General features: G+C 36.0%; 1 protein-coding gene across 1 annotated transcript in view; it reads left to right on the top strand.

Moving 5' to 3' along the window:
* The window catches only part of LOC128990337 (general transcription factor IIH subunit 1-like), a 28,721-nt gene that overhangs the window by 3,464 nt on the left and 3,892 nt on the right, over positions 1–21,365 (top strand). Inside the window, exons 2-9 of the mRNA XM_054412675.1 lie at positions 1,441–1,601; positions 4,634–4,835; positions 12,289–12,445; positions 12,880–13,123; positions 14,184–14,319; positions 15,175–15,322; positions 16,779–16,865; positions 17,858–18,092. Of these exons, the coding sequence (XP_054268650.1) occupies positions 1,448–1,601; positions 4,634–4,835; positions 12,289–12,445; positions 12,880–13,123; positions 14,184–14,319; positions 15,175–15,322; positions 16,779–16,865; positions 17,858–18,092 (1,363 nt within the window). The 5' untranslated portion in view covers positions 1,441–1,447. The remainder of the gene's footprint in view (positions 1–1,440; positions 1,602–4,633; positions 4,836–12,288; positions 12,446–12,879; positions 13,124–14,183; positions 14,320–15,174; positions 15,323–16,778; positions 16,866–17,857; positions 18,093–21,365) is intronic.

Here is a 21,365-nt window from a genome sequence, read left to right as displayed (position 1 = left end):
TATGGCTATTGACATAAAATGAGATTACTGGTCAATCCGTCCTATATTAATATTGCCGTGGATGACTATAGTTTTGGGGTTAAAACCCTATTTTCAAATCTTCTCTTCAGTCGTCATATGTCAAACATATTCTCTTGTACAAGACGTCGTCAAAATTATTTCATATATAGGCTACACATAAACACATACGAAAACATTTATAATAAAAAAAACATGTACATGCGCGTGAGGCCGGCCAAGGACAAAACCAGTGGCAGTCTGTTTAGGGCCTATCTGGTAAATCTTCAGATTTCTTTTGAAAAGTCCTGGACTTAGTTCACGATGAAACTATCTAAGCCAACAATTATCGACAAACGCTTACTGTACGTCAAAGGAAACCTGACAACCACAAAGTGTTTGGTGGTCTTATCTTACTGCATATATGTGTGGTGATATGGCTTTATCCGTAAAGCCATCTGATCTTTCAAAATCAGTGGTACCTATACATTTTGTAAACATTTCATCATTCAACAATTGTTCATCTAAAAACTCATCATGCGTCAATTTGTCGAAGAGCAAAGTCATTTCGTAATGCTGTTGCTCATGGAAAGATAACAGAGGAAGATTCTTTGCTTCACAATTCATATAAAAAATATCAACAGAATCAGAACTCTGCAACGCTGTTCGTATCACGTCAAGAAAACAAGACGTGTTGACGAGGCTACTTACAACCTTAATGAATTGGCTAAACTGCAAAGTCCTGTGGCATTCATTTGTGTCATAAACAAACCTTCAATATTGCCGCAACAATGTCAATGGTGCTGTTGGCACTGTAGGTACACGATATTTTATACTAAGTGTACAATGCAGTTGTCTGCTTACAATATTGAGCGGAGCTAGCATATTAATCCAATAGATAGCCTACTTTCTAAAGTCAATGCTACATCTGATTCTCGTAAATGATATGGATACTTTCAGTATCCAAAGTCAATTATAAGTATCTAGGTTCACGTAAATTAATTGTTTACATTTGGTCTACAAAGTCTATGTTTCATTTGGTTCTCATAAATAAAATGTCTACTTGCAGTATCCAATGTCAATAATATATTTGGCTTTCTTAAATAGAATGCCTATTAGCAGTATCCAAAGCCTGGTTCACTTAAATGGAATGTCTATTTTACAAGTCCTAAAGTCAATGGTAAGTCTGGCTCACGTAAACAAAATGTTTACTTGCAGTATTATCCTAAATTATAAACATTTACTGTAAAACTCAGTCTAGGTTTTGGATGTTGCTCTTAAATCATAATCTATACTTTAAGTGCCTTTCTATCTATTAACAATTCTTTCTATTAAGTGCCTGACAGGAAACTTCAAAACTTACTGTAATAATATCTTCTATTAAATGTTTCCCTTAAAGTGGAACAATATTATAAGGGCCTATATTGAAAACTGATGTTTTAGAGCCAGGATGACAACATCTTCGGAAGAGATCCTCCTTCAGGTGGGTCAAGTAAGGCACAAGAAAGGAGACGGAACTCTGTATGTCATGAGCGAGCGGCTTGCTTGGATGCTGGACCATCGGGACACAGTCACAGTCAGTCACCGGTACATGGACATCAAGAGTAAGTCAATGAAATTGATAGTTGATAAATAATTCACTTTATAAGCTACGGTAGAACGTCGCTAATCCGTCACCTACTGGACCGGGAGCATGGTCGGAACAGCAAAAAGGTCGGAGGAAATTATCAGAGGAACGTGTATATGGACATAAAATCATAGTAAAACTGAATTTTGTACAGACCATCGGATAACTACCGGTACTGAAAACCATGGTTAATTCATCGTGACATAAAACAGTCGTTAACTTATAAACAACACCTAATGCTGTATAAATGGACTTTAATGTGATCATTTTCATATTACTTAATGATTACATAATCATGATAATTATGTTAAATTATTAATCTTGGTTCAGTAATAAAAAATGTAACGTTTAAAATCACAGCTTTCTTAAACTTTTACACAAACAAAAAAATTCTAAACACTGTACAGCAAAATAAAGAGCAGAACAATAGAAAGTCCAGTAAGCTACTGCTAATCATAGGCTACTGCTACGCTGTTTCAGGACAGAAGAATGTTGTTAAAACATTAGATAACACATGAAAAAGTATAAAATAATAGTACTGTAGACTACTAGTAGACTAGTTCGGCTTCGGTTGGATCGGCCGCCGGATGGTCCGACCCGGTCTCAGGGGGACAAGCATATCGTCACGGGCGAATGACCTTGGACAGGATTCAACTTGGATGTTTAGTTTCCGGCCATAGAAGTAAACAATTCATGTCAGTTTAGTTGACGGGTGCTTCTATGGGTGAATTGTTGCATATTAACTTACCTATGTAAATCTATGTTACATAACCACAAAAATACCAACAACATTTTATAAATTGTTCTGTTCTTTACGTGATTTATTTCTGTACTTACAGTGATGTGTAATTTTTGTTTTACTTGAGTAAGCGTGATATTAAACGTTACAGTTTTAAATTAACCAAGGTTAATGACTTATCACGATTGCGCAATACTATTTGTATTTTGATTATTTAAAATGCACTACAGCCGGTTAGTCCAGCCGTTTTGTAGTCCGGCCAGTGGTCCTGTCCCGAGGTGGCCGAACTAGAGGGAGTCTACTGTACTGTAGCCTACTTATGGACAATAACAACTGTCGTAAAAAATTCCGATTAAGATAACAATGACATAAAAACATCGCTTACATATTCTTTCTCTTTGTTCTTCTATTTTTTCTTGAGTTTCTCTTCATCCACCCATTCGACATGCCTATTGCCATGGTTACTAATCACCTAATCACAGGCTACTAAAGTTGTCATGTTACCAAATACCCAATCACAAAATGTTGTGACATAGCAAGCGCACAGCCAACCGATGTACACATCTAGGCCTAAGGAGCAGGCGATTGTCAGTGCAAACAGATAGACAACAACATCTAAATAAACAATACAATCTGTGGTTATTTGTAGACCTTGAAGCTTTGTTCAACATTTATTTGTTTTGCTTCCATTAAATTGTTGTCAAATGAACTGTGATTTTTCAAAAAACAATAATGTAGGAGCCTACTGCATATAAATAATGGGCAGAAATAGAAATATACAATGAATTTCAACACATTAGACAAAAGAAACACAATTTATAAAATTTCCTAGGTAGCCTATTTTCCTTGAACAATGAGGTTATGTGAGCGGAGGCCTATCATGTAGGCAACACGGTCGGACCAAGCGAGGCCATCCGAGGTAGGATTAGCGAGGTTCTATTGTATATGAATTGTTTTATTTATTTAAAAAGAAGTAAGCTACTGTATAAGTTAAATTACCAACTGAAATTACGAATTTAGGCTACACACAAACAAGTTTATTTAAAATGTAGACCTAGTAGACTCAGCTTTAAAAGCTCAGTGGTGGATCCAGGGGGGATACAAATGGGGCGACCACCCTCGTGCAGAACATTTTTTTACTGCATGTAATGTTAAAGTTATTGCAATATGCGAAGACGGCATGATGATGTTACTTTGCAGTAAGGGTTATTCAGGTACCGCATATTCAGGGGTTTGCCGTTACCGTCGGACATAATGACGGTGTTTATATGACCACGGGAAATTAACCAAATTTTACCGACGTTTCTGTGACTGGGAGCAGGAGATGATCAGAGTTTAGCCGCGAATGTGGAAAACGAGATAATGTCCACACGCTGCGAGAGATTCTTGCTTTTGCCGCGTTCGCGGAAGACGGATGATGTTCTTTTACTGCCCTGCAGGGGTTATTCAGGCTTTGCCGTGACTGCAGAGGGCAATGACGATTTGGGGGGCTTTTCCTCTGATCTTGCCCCCTCCTCAATCCAAAGTTAGTTCCGCCACTGTTAAAGTAGCTTAAAATTAGGCTATTTGTAAGTTAATGCAGTAGACTCTCTCTTATCCGGACTCCTCAGGACCGAGGCCAGTCCAGATAACGGTTTTTCCGGTTAAACCGACGTCCCTAAAAACTTGTTAAAACAGACCATTTAAATGCATACTGTATACAGTATTTGACTTAAATTTTGGAGAGCATTGTATTTAGACACGTGATCACTGGTCTCAAAAATCTTTCCCACGAGAACAGTCGTTTCAGTACCTCCCACTTCTTGCAGATCTAGTCCGGTTAAACCGATGTCCGGTTAAAAGGTGTCCGGATAAGAGGGAGTCTACTATATGTTAGTTTACTAACACTTTCTATTTACTAGTATTAAAGTAGTAAAATGACATTTAGTTTTATGGATTGGCTGCACTGACAACTGATGACGAAAACAGCTGACGTGATGTCAGGGACTAACAGTCCAGCAAATGAGCAACAGGTTAGTGGATGTCACGAATACTTGAACCGAACCGTTATGCATCATAAACATAAACAAGAAGTTGCTAGCCCGAATCCTATATCAATAGCATTTACAAACAATATGTTAATGCTATTCATATATGAATCGGGCCAGCAACTTCATTTGTATATGTTTATGATCCATACCCAGTCTGTTCAAGTATTCGTGGTGGACGTGATTTACTACATAGTGCGTAGTTACAATATACTAGTTTTAATTTGCGTTTTATTTTTACAGTGCAAAAGATTTCACCAGAAGGAAAACCAAAAATTCAACTACAAGTAGTGCTGCATGACAACACAACATCAACATTTCAATTTGTAAACCGTCAAGGCCCTGCAGCTGCTATCAAAGAGAGAGATCAAGTCAAAGATTTGCTGGTCCAGCTTCTACCAAAGTTTAAGAGAAAAGTCAACAAGGAGTTAGAAGAGAAAAATAGGTGGGTTTGTCATGCAGCATATTATAATAAATGCATATAGGTTAAGTTAAATAGTGTTAGTTAAATAGCACGTCAAAAGTGTTAATAAGGAACAAATTTTTATTTGACTTCTCTAGTGTAAACTAGCCTCGCATGAAATTCTCGGTAAAAAAATTACAACAGAGCTTTTAAATAATGTGTACAATCAAATTGATGTACACTACCTACTGAACAAAACGACGGTTGGAAGAAAAAGAACAGAACAGGACTAAATTGGCAAATAGCAAAAGTTGTTGGTTCCAGGGAAAAATTAATTTCATTTATGAAGTTTTTGAATTCAAAAAGTTAGAATTGAGCCTGGAAATGGTCCACTCAACAATACTTTTTAGACTTTAAACCTTTAAAACTTACCTGCCTTTATAAATGTCGCCGATGAAACCAGAAGTGTTATTTGTTACCTATAGCCTACCATCTTAAGGGTCATTGTCATTGTGTGGGTCACCACTACAATACCAGAAACAAAACCAACATTGCTCTAAACTGCCACAGATTAGAACTTTGCAGTAAAAAACCAAGTTATACCGGCTCCAAATTTTACAACAAAATTCCAAAATGAAATTAAATCGGCAAAAAGCATGGTGGGATTTAAGAGGGGTCTTAAAACATTTCTCATCAACAAGGTATTGTATTCCCTTGATGAACTTTAAAATTTGAGAAGGAGTGTTAATTTTTAATTTGTTTAAACTTATGTTAGATTTTAAGGACTTTGTATCCATAGAATGTAAGGACATTGTAATATAAAAACATTTAAGAGAATGACACTATTCATGTACTTTGTGCTTTAATGAATAAAGAAATATTGAATTGAATTGTCACAAAATGGAAAAATTTTGCTAATTTTGGCATATAACTAAAACTTTTTTATCAGAATACCAAATTTAAATGCAGCAGAGCTTAAAACCTTCAATTAGTAAATATTTTCTATTTTATATGTAACCAAATACAGTAATGGTGAACAGTCTGGTCACATTTTATTTTGATGTAAAATACAAGGTTATGTTGTTCCATGAAAAACCTAATATACTGGTAACCTTGAAACACCGTTGGTTCAAAAAATCCTATCCTATTTGAAGGTTAAATGTTTATTATATTGGTAAAAGGAAAGAAGAAAAGGTGAAAAACAGCTCCATTAACGTTACCGGTGTCATATGTTTGTTGTTCTTTAATATTTATTTAGTTATTATTAAGATCATCTGGAGATTGTTTTTGTATTGTATTTACAAATAATTCAGTTGGTAACATTTTATTCCTAAGATAAAAATTGTTAATCAATATTAAACTTCTTTATTTGACATGGTGGCAGCGGTTTAGTTAAAAAAAAAAAAATGCCAAAAAACAATAGATTACCAATCAGAGGAAACAAATCAAATCAATCATCAGAAACACATAATGTTCTAGAACCAAGACAGCAGCAAAATAGGACTACATCAGTCATGTTTCAACCTCCTGAACCTTTTGATTCAAAATATCCAGAATTATGGGAAAAGTGGTTTAAGCGATTTGAAAGGTATAGAATTGCATCAGGACTGGACAATGAACCTCAAGTAAAACAAGTAAGCTGCTTGATTTACTGTATGGGGCCTGATTCTGAGGATATCTTATCAACAGCACACCTCTCAGAAGATGACAAAGCCTCATATGAATCGGTAACAGAAGCCTTTGACAACATATTTACTGGCAAAAGAAATGTCATATACGAACGAGCAAAGTTTAATTCAAGATCACAACAACCAGATGAATTATTTGATACATTTCTGGCAGACATAAGCTCAATGGCCGAACACTGTTCATTCAAGAACCTTAAAGCAGAACTAATACGTGATAGAATTGTAGTGGGTATAACTGATAAACGTTTATCGGCCCAATTACAAGAAGATTCAAATCTTACATTGGAAAAAGCAGTTCAAAAATGCAAACAAAAAGAGTCTATCAGCAAACAAGCAGCTGAACTAGAAATGATATGCCAAGGAAAACATGCAGAAGTTGACCGAATCAAATCAGACCAAAAACAAAGTGCAAGATTTAACAAAACCCATGATTTAAAGACAGCTAGGAAAGAATGTTGTTGGAACTGTGGAGGTCCAATGCACCCCAGGCACTTATGCCCTGCTAAAGATTTACCATGCTATTACTGCCAAAAAATCGGTCACTTTACCAAACATTGCAGAAGCAGATTATTAGAGACTAAAACAACGGACAGCACGAAGAGACTCAACGAAATAAGACGTTTAGACAAGCCTGACAACACTGAAGCTTCAGTAGCATATTTAGGACCTGTGAATGCTTCATGTTATGACTCCAGTTCTTGGTATGTAGAAATATTTATCAATAACCAGTTAGTTAAAGCGAAACTTGATTCAGGCGCAGAAGTTACAGCCATTCCTTCAAATGTAATTCATGCAAAACTTATGAAATCTGACCGTATACTTAGGAATGCTGATCAGAGGGAACTAGATGTAAGAGGTATGTTTATAGCAGACATAGCTTACGATGGGAAAATGGTAAAAGAAAAGGTGTATGTTGTTGCAGGATTAAATGAACCTTTACTTGGAATTCCTGCGATTAAATCTTTAAATCTCATAACCCTCAGAAAACCTGATACTGCAGGACTTAACTCAATTACCTTAGACTCTGTATTAACTAGCCACCCTGAGCTTTTCATTGGTCTGGGTAGCATTCCAGGAGAATATAAGATTGAATTGAACGAAAACGCTCAACCGCACTCGGTTCGAGCTCCAAGAAACATATCAATTCCTTTACGTTCAAAAGTGGAGACAGAATTGAACAGAATGTTGGACTTAGGAGTGATAGAAAAAGTAGAGTCTCCAACTGACTGGTGTGCACCAATAGTACCAGTACTCAAGCCCAATGGTAGTCTACGTTTGTGTGTTGATTACACTGAACTTAATAGGAATGTTAAACGGCCAAAGATAATACTACCAGATGTAGAAGAAACACTAGGGCAAATTGGGCGCTCTAAAATATTTTCAAAACTAGATGCCCAGTCAGGGTTTTGGCAGATAAAAATATCACCTGACACAGCTAAATTAACTTCTTTTATTACTCCATTCGGAAGATTTTATTTCAAGAGATTACCCTTTGGCATTACAAGCGCACCAGAGTTTTTCACTACACAGATGTTTAAACTTTTAAATGGTATCGATGGGGTATTATGTCACATGGATGACATACTTATACATGGCCGAACACAAGAGGAGCATGATTACCGGCTCACTCAAGTATTAGATCGCTTAAAAAAAGCAAAGGTTGTACTGAACAAAGAAAAATGTTCTATTTCTCAAACATCTGTGAAGTTTCTTGGAAACCTGATCGACTGTGATGGTATCAAGGTCGATCCTGATCGTATACGAGCACTCGAGGAACTTCCCCCTCCTAAAGATATTGCGGGAGTTCGACGATTAAATGGTATGTTGAATCAACTGAACAAGTTCATTCCAAACTTAGCTGATAAAACTGAATCATTCCGTGAGCTTACTAGAAAGAATAGACAATTTTGTTGGACAAGTCAACATCAAGAAGCCCTTTCAGACATTATACAGACCGTCAATGAATCAATATCTTTAACTAAGTATGATGTAAATGCTGAAGCTATTGTTATAGCCAATTCATCAGCATATGGATTGGGTGCAATGTTACTTCAGGTTGAAGATAAATCTCCCAAAGTAGTGATGTTTGCTTCAAGGACCTTACAGGACTGTGAAAGACGATATGCCCAGATAGAAAAGGAAGCTCTTGCATGTGCATGGGCCGCAGAAAAGTTTTCTAAGTTTTTAGTCGGAAAAAAATTTAGAATCCTAACAGACCACAAACCATTAGTTTCGCTCCTTGGAAGCAAAGACCTAGACACAATACCAGCTAGGATTCAGAGATTCAAAATGCGATTGATGAAATTTGACTACTCCATCGAACACATTCCCGGAAAAGAAATGTTTACAGCAGACACATTAAGCCGAGCGCCGATCCCAGATTCTACAGATGAGTTCACAAAAGAGGTATAGGCACACATTAAGGTAATATCTTTAAACTTTCCAGCAACACAGTCAAGATTGGAACAAATAAAGAATGCCCAGATCCTGTGTGAAGAATGTCAGATGTTGGTGAAATACACAGAAAATGGATGGCCTAAATATAAGAAGGATGTGCCAGAGAGTATGAGAAAGTGGTATACCTTTAAAGACGACCTATCTATAATAGAAGACTTGATATGTTATAAAGAAAGAATTATTATCCCATTTGAACTTAGAAAAGATATCATTAATAAACTGCACGATGGTCATTTTGGGTCTACACGCACAGTCCTCCGAGCGAAACAATCTGTGTTTTGGCCAGGAATTACAACAGAGATACATAACTTGATTGAAAATTGTGACACTTGTGCTAAACACCAAAACCAAAAGTCAGAAAAAATGATTCAATCAGACACTCCTGACTATCCATGGCAAAGAATAGCAGTTGATTACTTTGACTTTATGAAAGGCAAATACTTGGCTGTTGTGGACTATTATTCACGGTACTTGGAAATGATAAATGTATCTACAATGACTGTAGATGAACTAATCAAGAAGATGAAAGCCTGTTTTGCTCGACATGGGATCCCTGAAATCGTAATTTCTGATTCTGGCTCACAGTTTACAAGCTCAGAATGGAGAGCCTTTGCAGCCGATTTTGGGTTTAAAACTATTTGTTGTAGTCCCTTACACCATCAGGCAAACGGTGAAGCTGAAAGAGTAGTCCAAACGCTTAAAAAGATGCTTACAAAGAACAAAGACCCCACTCTTGCATTACTGGAGTACAGGCATTACAGTACACAACAAATAGGACTACAACACCAGGTCCATCAGGGTACAGCCCTTCGGAATTGTTGATGGGAAGAAGACTAAGAACCCGACTACCGTCATTGACGAAAGATCTCAAGCCTAAAATGGTAGATCACAAGACATTTAGAGAATTGGACAAACTATATAGAGCAACTCAAGCAGATTACTTCAATAAACGGCATGGAGTGAGAGATGAAAAGCAATTCACTTTTGGATGCAACGTGTATATTCCTGATAGGAGAGAAGATGGGAAGATAGTTAATAAAGTAGCTCCAAGATCATACACAGTTAAGACAAACGAAGGCATGTTACGTCGCAACGGGGTAATGCTAAGACAACTACAACCCAAAACATCTGATGACCCTGGAACTGAGCCTAATTGTTTTTCCTCATTTGGTAGACAAATAAATCCACCAAGAAGAACATGTCTTTAAAAAAAGGGAAGAGAAGATGTCATATGTTTGTTGTTCTTTAATATTTATTTAGTTATTATTAAGATCATCTGGAGATTGTTTTTGTATTGTATTTACAAATAATTCAGTTGGTAACATTTTATTCCTAAGATAAAAATTGTTAATCAATATTAAACTTCTTTATTTGACAACCGGACTGTTTGTGAGAGGACTGTAAATTTGATCCATTCATTGAAATAGCTCCTAGCGTAGTCAGTGGGACTGCACATCATTTTGAGGTTATGTTTGTGCACATTTTGGCAGACCACCCAACTTTGTTTTTCGGAATTTTATTGAAACATTAAGGAATAATATGAGTGACCAAACTGTAACATAATAAAGGTACTGGGTGTTTCTTAAACACATTGTTTAATTAGTCCAAAATAGTTGGTTTTGCTGAATAATAAGTAACTTCCCAATGTTGCACACATTACTACTCATGAGACTGTATACTGATCCCCCTCGAAATAATTTTTTTAACGATTTCACAGGCTCTCTCAGTTTGACGTTCTCTTACTCAGTTTGACAGATGTTTTGCATTGAAAATTTTATTTCAACCAGATGTTGGATTGAACAGATGATGGAATAGCAAAGTTCGCATTACGTAACCTGTACTCAAACCTCTAAACTGTTTATTTGATTTATTCCAACTTTGACATCGCAGTAAATGTCAGATAGTGCCAATATGCTTCTATATCCTATAAAAACTATAAAATTATTTACGATGGCAGAAATGTAATGGAATATATATTGGGAAATAAGGTATTGAGATAAGTGTGCTCATTTATTTGCTTTTATTTTCATTTTTATTTATGTTTTTTTTCATGAGACATAGGTTATCCCATTTTGTGACAACGGCCCTTAAATTCATTTAACACTGACTTTAATCAGGGTTGGTACGGTCAGGGAAAACCTGGAAAACCTGGAAATGTCAGGGAATTTTGTTGGTCTGGAAAAGTCAGGGAAAAGTCAGGGAATTTTGGAAAAAATCTGGAATTTCTCTTGAAAGACTACATTTTTTACAGATATGCTAAATTTTGCATCTACGTCTCAATACTTGGTCATAAACATTGAAGTTTGACGAAAACATCGATGTAACAAAAACATCGATGTAACAAAAACATCGGGAACCTACCATCGATATAAAAAACATCGAACATCGACAGACATTTTATCATCACCCTCTTTTATCATCACTGGCTTCAATTGAACGCACCGAGCTCCCAGTGTTTCTACACGACCAAAAGAATATAATCCCGGTCACTGGGTTAAGAAATCCCGTTTAATCGCTTAAGATTTTTGATGTTAAATTCTGAGTGCTAAATTAGACATATTGTGTTAAAATAGTTGTTTTAACATTGCTATTATATTTTGTTAAGGTAATTTTTTGATTGGGGTTAGTTTTTCACTAAAATAAAGCATAGTAAATAAAAACGGACGTCATAGCCAAAACTCCTGTTTTATCCCACATCCCCTTTTTAATCCTGCTCATGCTCTAAAAATCTTGTTTTCGGGATAATAATCCCACGTATGGAAACACTGCTAGTACCGCGATGCGCAGAAGGATAGGCCTACATTCATCATTTCAATTTCAATACGATACTGAATACAATTCCTCATTGAATTTATACCAATACTGATTCAGCCTTTAATAAACTAAAAAAAACTGCACTTGTAGGAGTTTATAAAAAAAAGTTTATCCTGTTAGTTGAAACATGGTAGTTATTTTTCCAATATCACATGTTTCTTCCCATATAAGCCGATGATATCGCAAGCAAAATATCGATATATATCAGTATCAGAAGCACCGTATCGTCTATCTGCTAGTGTCAAGTCAAGGCCAAGTAGAACATAAAGTGTGAGGTTAAGTTAGTTGGTACTCTTCATTTTCCAGATTCCAGATGTTTAATTCTTTTCTTATTGGTTTTATGAGTAAACTATTTAGGCCTACATTTTTTCTAATAATTCTTGATTCTGACTATTCGATATCGTCTTACGGTATACCTGGAAAAAGTATAATATCAGTCTGGAAAACCTGGAAAAGTCAGGGAATTTCATTTTCCAAAATCAGTACCAACCCTGTTAATTAAATAACTTATAATAAATGTTTTCTATTTATTTCAGGCTGTTGTCTGAAAACCCTGGGCTGCTCCAGTTGTATAGAGATCTTGTCATAACACAAGTCATTTCACCAGAAGAGTTCTGGGCACAACACGCGTCCCAGTATACCCAAAAGCAGAATAATCAAAAACAAGAAGTTGGGGTCTCAGGCGCTTTTTTGGTCAGTTGTAACTTCAGTAATATTAGGGTTAACAATAATTTCAGACTTCTTTACCACTGTATGGCCGGAAAAAATGTATTTAGATTTACTGGGGATTTTGACCTCCTATAAATCCACAAATCAAAGTAATAGAAAATTTGTGAATTGAGTTGGGCTGTTTTTGACTTTGGAAACTGACATAAAGAGAGTTACTAATTTGATATAGCCTAAACACTGTTACACTATGCTAATAATACAAATTTATAAACAGAAATTATAAACCCTATGAGCACAGAAAAGAAACCCATGAGGTCAAGTTAGTGTGGATGATTTCAATGGTTCTTAAAAAAATGTTAATCTATTAATCTTAAGTTTTCCTAGTTTAGCGATGCCTAATTGAATCTTTCGATTGACATGCATTGGGTTGGTGTTTTTAACCCAAAACATTATTTCAGGCTGACATCAAACCACAAACAGACGGATGTAATGGGCTCAAGTACAATCTTACTGCAGACATTATTGATTGTATATTCAAGACTTATCCAGCAGTTCGCAAAAAACATATAGAATATGTCCCTCACAAAATGACTGAAGCTGACTTTTGGACCAAATTTTTCCAGTCTCATTATTTCCACAGAGATAGAATCACTACAAGCTCTAAAGATTTGTTCACCGAATGTGCCAAACTAGATGATCAAGGTATGTTGATAACTTATTTAGGTGTGTAGGTTGTAAAATACATTAGTATAAGTGGGGAGGGGTATTATCTATTTTAGTTTAAATTGAGAAGTAGTACAACAGGAAGAACTGATAACGGATTCATTGCCAGCGCTAGGATGGACCACTTTCCCTAAAAGTCTTCTTTCAAAATGTCAGAGGCATTTAAATAAAAATTAAGATCTACATTATTATTTTAAAACAACAAATAATAGCTTTAAATTCACCTACAGTAGAACTCCCAACTATCGGAACTTCAACTATCCGAATCTCCGATTATCCTAATTGCTTAGGCCTACAGAAATAATTTAAAGATTTTAAACCACAGTAGGCCTAATAAGAATCATAAAAGGCTGTGATCGTGGCAAAATCCAAAACCTGTCTCACGATTGTGTTGACATTGTCTCCCGCGGTCACGGAAACATCTTCTTCTTTTTTTATCGTAGCAAAATGATAAATATATCCCACAGTTGTGTTGACAGGTCATCATCGTCACCCGCGGTCATAACATTGTCATAGTTTTTCGCAATCACAGCAAAATGTTAATTAATTCTCACGGTCGTGTAGACACCATCATCTACCGCGGTCACGGAAGATCAAAATCATACTCCAAAATCGGGCCAAAAGAGTAAAATTGCCAATCGCGAAATAGTGGCAGACGCGTTCTGCAATTGCAATAGAAGCTCACCATGACTCTGCATCTTTTCTTTATAAGACTCTGAATTTTGGTAAAAATGCAATTATCGGGATTTTTGATTACCCAAATATATTGGTCCCAATTGCTTTGGTCGATTTGAGTTCTACTGTACCCTACTTGAAGCATTTAGAATCAAATTAAAGTAGCATTTATTTGTGATTGGTTTTCAATGTTCATATTTTCTTTTCAAATTCCATCAAACTTTAGAGGCATTGTCTGTAGTTACATTTTACGTCATTAAGTACTGTAGCAGAGTTAGTAGTAAAGATAAATAGCTGTTATTTCTTCAAGCTGCCCAGCCCAGAATACAATTTTATATAATAGGTTATATCAATTTTTTTTCAGAAATGAAAAAAGTAATGTCAAATGGAGTCAGTGATCCTCTTTTGGACATTACATCCTTTGACGATAAAATCGGTGATGAACCATTAGAAAGGCCAGCTGCGACTCAAAATATTGTTCACCAAAATATGATAAAAAGGTGAGTAAAGTCCTCAACTGTGTACTTGATACTTTTACCTGAAATGGCTGCCATACGAAGGTAGGTATTATAAGCCAAGTATGAATGGAGATGAGTGTGGCGCGATCTTGTAGTCTTGTTATTGACTAAGGCCGACATATTCCGTAGACAGGACTGTTAATTAATAGCCCATACAACCAATACTCACTCTACTACAAGAAGACTCGTCCTATTTTAATTAATGAAGTCTGCTTGTTGTGTTTAATGAATGTGCTGACGTAAAGGACACACTAGATCCAATGTCAGTGTACGTTACAACATTTAACGCAAAACGATTACAGATAGGCCTATCGATTCACGCGTATTAATTGCCGTCAGTAAGACTGAGTGTAAACTAGATCAGGTTAAGGTTATGATGGACCGACATGGTCTCTGGATTATCGTCTGCGTTTTCAACAGCTCATATTGGAATATTGTAGTGACTGAGAAGAGTGTTGAAAATATAATTGGATTCATAATTAATCGAGTGTTTTCATTCAGAATTTGTGTGCTGTCCCTAGTATTATGTTTTTAAATATTTCAAACTCTTACAAAGTAATTAATAAATTTCCTTTCCCGCAGTAATGTAGAATATTCGAGACCATAATTTATATCTAGCATATAAATTGGTTATTATTGTCAATAATTTTGAATGGGAAACTAAATTATGAATCTCTATATTTTCAACACTCTCCTCCGTCACTACCCTACGATTAGTCCAATATAAGATTATCCTTTGCAACGTAGAATCACCTGAAATCCAACCCCAACTCTGCTGCATAATTAAAGTAGGCCTAAATCTTCTTCAAGACTGTTCATGAGGCGTTTGTTACCTAGGTTCAACCAACACTCCATTATGGTGTTGAAGGCGTGTCAACAGCCAGCTGCAGCCAAGCCTGAGGTCAACGGAACCAGTCAATTGCCTCAGATGAATGGTGAAGTACCCAGCACCAGTGCTGACCCTCACGAAGTACAGGCTAAGAAAGTGAGTATCTAAATGTCATGGTTTGTGTTATTTATAGTAATTGTTGTGATAGACTTGTAACTTAGAATTAAAATTCATTTCCATTCTAGCTCCTGAGCTGTTGTATTCAATATAATAAATAGGTTACATACCTTATAAATCCGACAAACAGCTCATTTTGAAAAGAACGTTGTTTACATGTTTCGGCTTGTATCGGCCATTGGAACATCGCAGTTGGATGGTGAAATCCTTGTTGTGTTGTCAGAGACTGGTTCCAGGTGAATGGGTTGGTTATGAATGATGATAAAACTCAGCTTATAGAGTTTAGTTCTAATAATAATCAATATAAAACAGGTAAAATTACAACATCAAAATCTAAAATGCCACTGCAGCAAAATGTGAATTTTTTTAGGTATAACTGTCAATGAAAATCTTAACTGGAAATCACAAGTTGTTAATTTGATTAAACGCTTAAACCGCTGTATTTTCTCTCTTCGTGCAATCAGACAAGCTGTTGACTTGAAGACTCAGCTTATAGTTTATCATGCTTATTTTTCTTCAATAATGACATATGGTATTCTGGTTTGGGGAAACTCATGCCACTCCAAAAAAATATTCAAACTTCAACAAAAAGCAATTAGAATTATTGGGCGAGTTCCTCGTAGAACTCCTTGTAAAAGTCTTTTTCAAACATTTTCGGTTTTAACATTTTATGATCACTATATTTTAGAAATTTCAAATTGGGTTAAAGACAATCTCTCCTCATTCATGAACCAACCCATTCATTCCCACCACACTAGATTTAAGAGTTATATTAAGCCTGAAACCCATAGATTGGAGAAATTTCATTTATCTCCCCAATATATAGGCCCACAAGTTTACAATAAGTTACCACTCCGCATAAAAAATATTGATAGTAAAACACAGTTCAGATCCACCCTGAAGACCTGGTTAAAAACAAAAAAAATTTTTTCTATAGAATGTTATTTAAATAGGGACGTTAAGTTAGATTAATAATTTAGTAAGACATTATTGTTATTTCTTAGTTTTAGTATATCCTGTATATGACTTTATGTCCTGTCAAAAAATGATGTAATGACATGTAGTAAATAAATAAATAAATAAATATTTCCTACTAAAAGTACATACACAAACACACACACACGGACGGGACGAAAACATTACGAAAACAAAAATACTTTTAATAGGCCTATTATACATATAGAATACACGGGCAAGGCGCATGCACACCGTTGTCAAGGTCAGGATCCAGTCTGCATCCTGAATAAATACAACTTCTGAACTTAATTATTTTTTAAACTTACCCTTAAAGTTTGTGTATATTCAATAGGCCTACATTTTGAATTTGGTTTTTCATGAAGGATCTATTAAATATGCTAGATATATATTTGATTTGGCTACTGTTAATATAATTTTTTTTTTATTTGGTGAAACTAACATTTAGTTTTGTCTGCAGATGAGAATTCGTGAAAAGATCAGCTATGTAGATCTTGATGCCAGTTGCTCCAATACTCCGTCGGTGTCTCACCTGAACCTAACTAAGGTGAACTTTTCTTTATTAAAAGCCTAATTTTTGCTGAGTTTTGAAAGTTGACTTATTTTTTTAAGTGTTGTGTTCTGCAATATAAGTCATTCTTATGACATTTTTATGTTAAATACTAAACAGATTAAAAGAGAGTTGATAAAGTACAGTTAGTGGTAGCCTAAATTAACTTGGACTGTATGTTTTATATATATTAAACTGCTCTTTTATACTCTAGGCATTTCAGAATTCAAACCACCTGTTGGGAAGAAAAGGTTACGCTATAAAATTAACATAAACACTATTTGTTCTGAAATACTGTCCAAGGTATCCAGCCGAACAAAAATAGAGTTCCATTGGAGGACCTAAAACACTTTAGCGTGTAGTCTGTGACTTGCTTGTTGTGGTGTAGGTTGGCAGTTAATTACCCTGTAAAATCCCTGTCTAGCAAGCTTAGAAATCTACTGGACCCATCTTTCTCCCTCCAATTGGCAATACACTGAGGCTGGCTTTGTTTCAAGATTTCTGCTACCTATAGGTGTTTTAGTGAACTATGTTGACTCGTCGTAAGGCAGTACATCACCGCATGTTGTTATTTGCTATTCGTCAGACCAAAATTTGAAAGCCAATCTCCTGGAAATCGGGTTTGTTTGAAGCTGCGCCGCTCCGGGGCTAAGCCTGCCATTGATGGGTTGGAGTGAATGTGTTAAAGCTCTACAAATTGGTTCCGAAAGAGATTTAAAAATATTAAGTTTTAAATGTGAAAAGTGGGAAACCCCTATTTTTACCCCCATAAAATTCTGTTTCCACACTCCTATCATGCTGGTCTGTGAACTTGTCCCAATAAACACGGATTTACATGTTTGTACAAAATTTAATCAAAATCAGATAATTTTTTTTCAAGTTTTTGTGCTAGCCTAATTTGGTTAGTAGGTGATTTCATATATGGGAAATTTGCTGAAATTAAATAAAAGGTGCATGATGTAAGATTCCTAAAGTAGTTGTGGTTGTAGGTGGAGAGGTATCTGCACGGCCCCACACCATCTGCTAGTGACGACAGTGAGGTGTGGGGAGGGGATGAGGCTGTGCTGAGTTGTTGGGGCCGTCTGCAGCAGGAGGCAGGGGGGTGGGGGGCAACGTCTCGTCCCTCAGCCCCCCTCGTACCTCCAGCTGCGGCTGTGTCTGCCCTGGGCGAGCTCACCCCTGGCGGCGCCCTCATGAAGTGTTACCACGACGAGTCACTAGCACGTTAGTATTGCCTTAATAAACTCACCCGTAGTGTCTACTGTAAGCATCTTGTCTAGCTACATCTTCTTACATATTATCATCTTTCATTCCCTATGTGTTGTTTTAAAATATAATAAGGTACTGTAACCCTAACCTCAAAATCTATGTGACCTCTGTGTTATCCGAGATTCTTGGTAACCGAGGTAGTCTCGGTCCCAACAATCTCGGTTAATCAGAAGTGTAGTGTACGCCAATTATTGTTGATTTTCACTTGTGCAAATAGCATCACAATCATTTTGGAACAGTTGGCCATTGTAAATATACTTTTGACAAAATATTCATACTGTTAAGTGATTAGCAATCTGCAATATGACCTCTGTGCAACCTAATAGAAACGGCATACAACTGTTTTATTTGAGTTGCAAAGTTCTTTTTACATTTTCTGTTAAATTTTGAATCTTAGCAACAACATTCAACAGATGATCATACACATAATCATATCCTATATTACTGGATCTGTTCGAAATGAAGAGCTTATAGAGTCGACGGGATGTACTAATGCTGACATTTCTCCACAAATCGGATAATGGAAAAGTTGATGTTAGCGAGATCTTATTGCTGTTATCTTTCCTCGTGCCTCTTCCCTCGTCCAGAGTCCGCGTTTTGTTTGCTCCTACATTCACCCGGACTTGCCTGGGTGCCCACTCAGAAACCTCTATTGCCACGATCGCACATAACTCAGATGGCATTTCCATGACTGCGGGAGATGTTCATGATTTTGCCCCGATCGTGCAAAACAACTATGTCGTTTCCTTGGCAGTGGGAGTCGATGATGATTTTTACACGGCCACGGATAGAGGTAATCAGAATGAATGAATGAATGAATGAATGAATGAATGAATGAATGAATGAATGAATGAATGAATGAATGAATGAAAGAATGAATGAAATAATATTTTATTTCCCATAAATTATATACATATAATTACATTGTATTTTTTTTTACTTAAAATATACTACAGCAAACATTACAACTAGATACAAAACAAAAAAATAAATTCTGTAGAAATAAAGCCAAAAAGTGAAAAAAAATACGTTCTAACAGAGGAAAAAGTCTACATAGGCAGGGCCTGTGCGTAGACTCGAGTTGCGAAAAGGTTAATTTAGATGGGAGGTAAAAAAATGAATAGGAAAACAAAAAATAATTAGTATAATTTTAAATTAAAAAAAAAATGTTCTTGCTTGAAACTGAATTTTTAGTGTTCTGGAAATAATTGACGATAAAAAATAAACTATTTGTACAATACTGAGGAAATTTATAAAAATCAGGTGAAGATTGAAGAGGAGAGGTGGAATGTGGTGTGTTGGCCAGTCAGTGAAGGTGGTGTATCAGTGATTGTGTTGTGTAGTGGAGTGTAGGGTCAACGGTCAGGTCCGCCCAGCGTGATAACGGCCACGGTGTCCTCTGCACTCAGTCCTACAAGCCACGCTACCACATGCTAAAATAGAGAGAGAGGGTGAATTTAGAATGTTGACATTTTGATATCTGTTACACATGTTACGATAAATGATTTGGGTTAAGTGAAAGCAATTCGTATGTGAAAATGATTTTAAGGTTTGTGGAACATTTATACCAACATTTCGAGAAAAGCGCGTATTGTGTGGATGAGTAATTTTTATAAAAATATCATCAAAGTTTTTGTACATGTGAACTAAAATAAATTTTAAAAATAACTGTCTAACTGTCAAAACTCCCGTTTCTACAAAAAGGTCGTCAGTTGAATATCTAAAGTGTTTTTTAAAAGCAACTTTAAGTATTGTTTTCTGTACAACAAAAACAGGTTGCAAAATAGTTTTGTAAGCACCACCAAAAGCAATAATTCCACAAGATAACAATGATTGAACATATGCATAGTATGCTATTTTAATTTCTTGCTCCTCGAGTATATCACCAAGTTGCCTAAATGCATAAATATATTTACGTAATTTATTTTTTAGATATTCAACATGTTCCGACCATTTCATCTTTGAATCAAAAACAATACCAAGATATTTGTATGAATCAACTTTTTCAATTTTGCTACAAAAACAAGAGTTATTGGAATGACTTCCACAGACATGAATAGATAGGTTATCAAGTTTGTATTCGGTTATCTTGCGTAAAGAAATTTGCATGAATTTGGTTTTCGTTATATTAAGAGACAATACATTTTGGTCAAGCCATTTTTTTAGCAAACAGAGGTCTGATTCAGCCTTGTTTTTAACCTCCTCCCAGGATGATCCGGTTACAAATATTAGAGTATCATCAGCAAATAATGTTAATTTTCCTTCTGTTTGAATTTTAGAAATATTATTAATATAAATGAGGAATAAAACAGGACCAAGTGTCGAACCCTGGACCACACCATACTCCACTGGCAAAACATCGCTTGACACTTCACCAAGTGCGACAGTTTGTAGCCTATCAGAGAGGTAGCTGCTGAACCAAGCGAGCGAGGTGCCGCGCACCCCGACAAGCTCAAGTTTACGCAACAATCGGTTTCTGTCCACTGAGTCAAAAGCTTTTTTCAAGTCTAAAAATATTAACATACTTCGTTTGTTGCCATAAATTGCCTCGTTAATGCATTTATTAATATAAAATAAAGCATCAGATATGTTTTTGTCACTCCTGAAACCATACTGATTTTCACTTAAAATATTGCACTGGTGGAGGTAAAAAACAAGTTGGTCTTTAGAAATTTTCTCTAATAGCTTAGCGATTACACTTAACAAAGAAATCGGACGATAGTTATTCATGTCTGTGAAATCATTGGATTTGTGCAATGGAATGATCTTGGCCAATTTCAGCTCGTTTGGGAATATGCCAGATGTCAGGCTAAGATTGACAATGTGCAAAAGAGGAGCACATAGAGAGTGGATGTTTTCTTTAAGAACAAAGGCCGAGATACCATCATGGCCAGGTGCAGACCCTCCGCGCAGACCCTGGACGTAACGTTCTATGTCAGCGTGTGTGACCGTGTTGAATGTGAAATTCGTTTCGAGTGAGAAGTCAGCGTCGTTTACGACTGGAGCCCCAGCTGCATTGATTGAGTTGGCCAATTTAGAACCTACTGATGTAAAGAACTTATTGAAATTGTTTGCTATTTTAGTCTTCATGTTCACATTATTCGAAGAACCAGGTACAACTTTTTCAAATGGAAAATGGTCCTTAGAGCAATTCCTGCCTGATATTTCACTAACTATGCCCCAAAATAATTTTGGATCCCTGTTAGATTCTGAAATTTTACCCCTATA

This window comes from Macrosteles quadrilineatus, unplaced genomic scaffold, assembly GCF_028750875.1.
Source record: "Macrosteles quadrilineatus isolate MER2022 unplaced genomic scaffold, UCM_ALF_1.0 Scaffold_3__2_contigs__length_128488019, whole genome shotgun sequence".
Classification (NCBI taxonomy): Eukaryota; Metazoa; Arthropoda; class Insecta; order Hemiptera; family Cicadellidae; genus Macrosteles; species Macrosteles quadrilineatus.
This window is presented reverse-complemented; position numbering and strand designations above follow the sequence as displayed.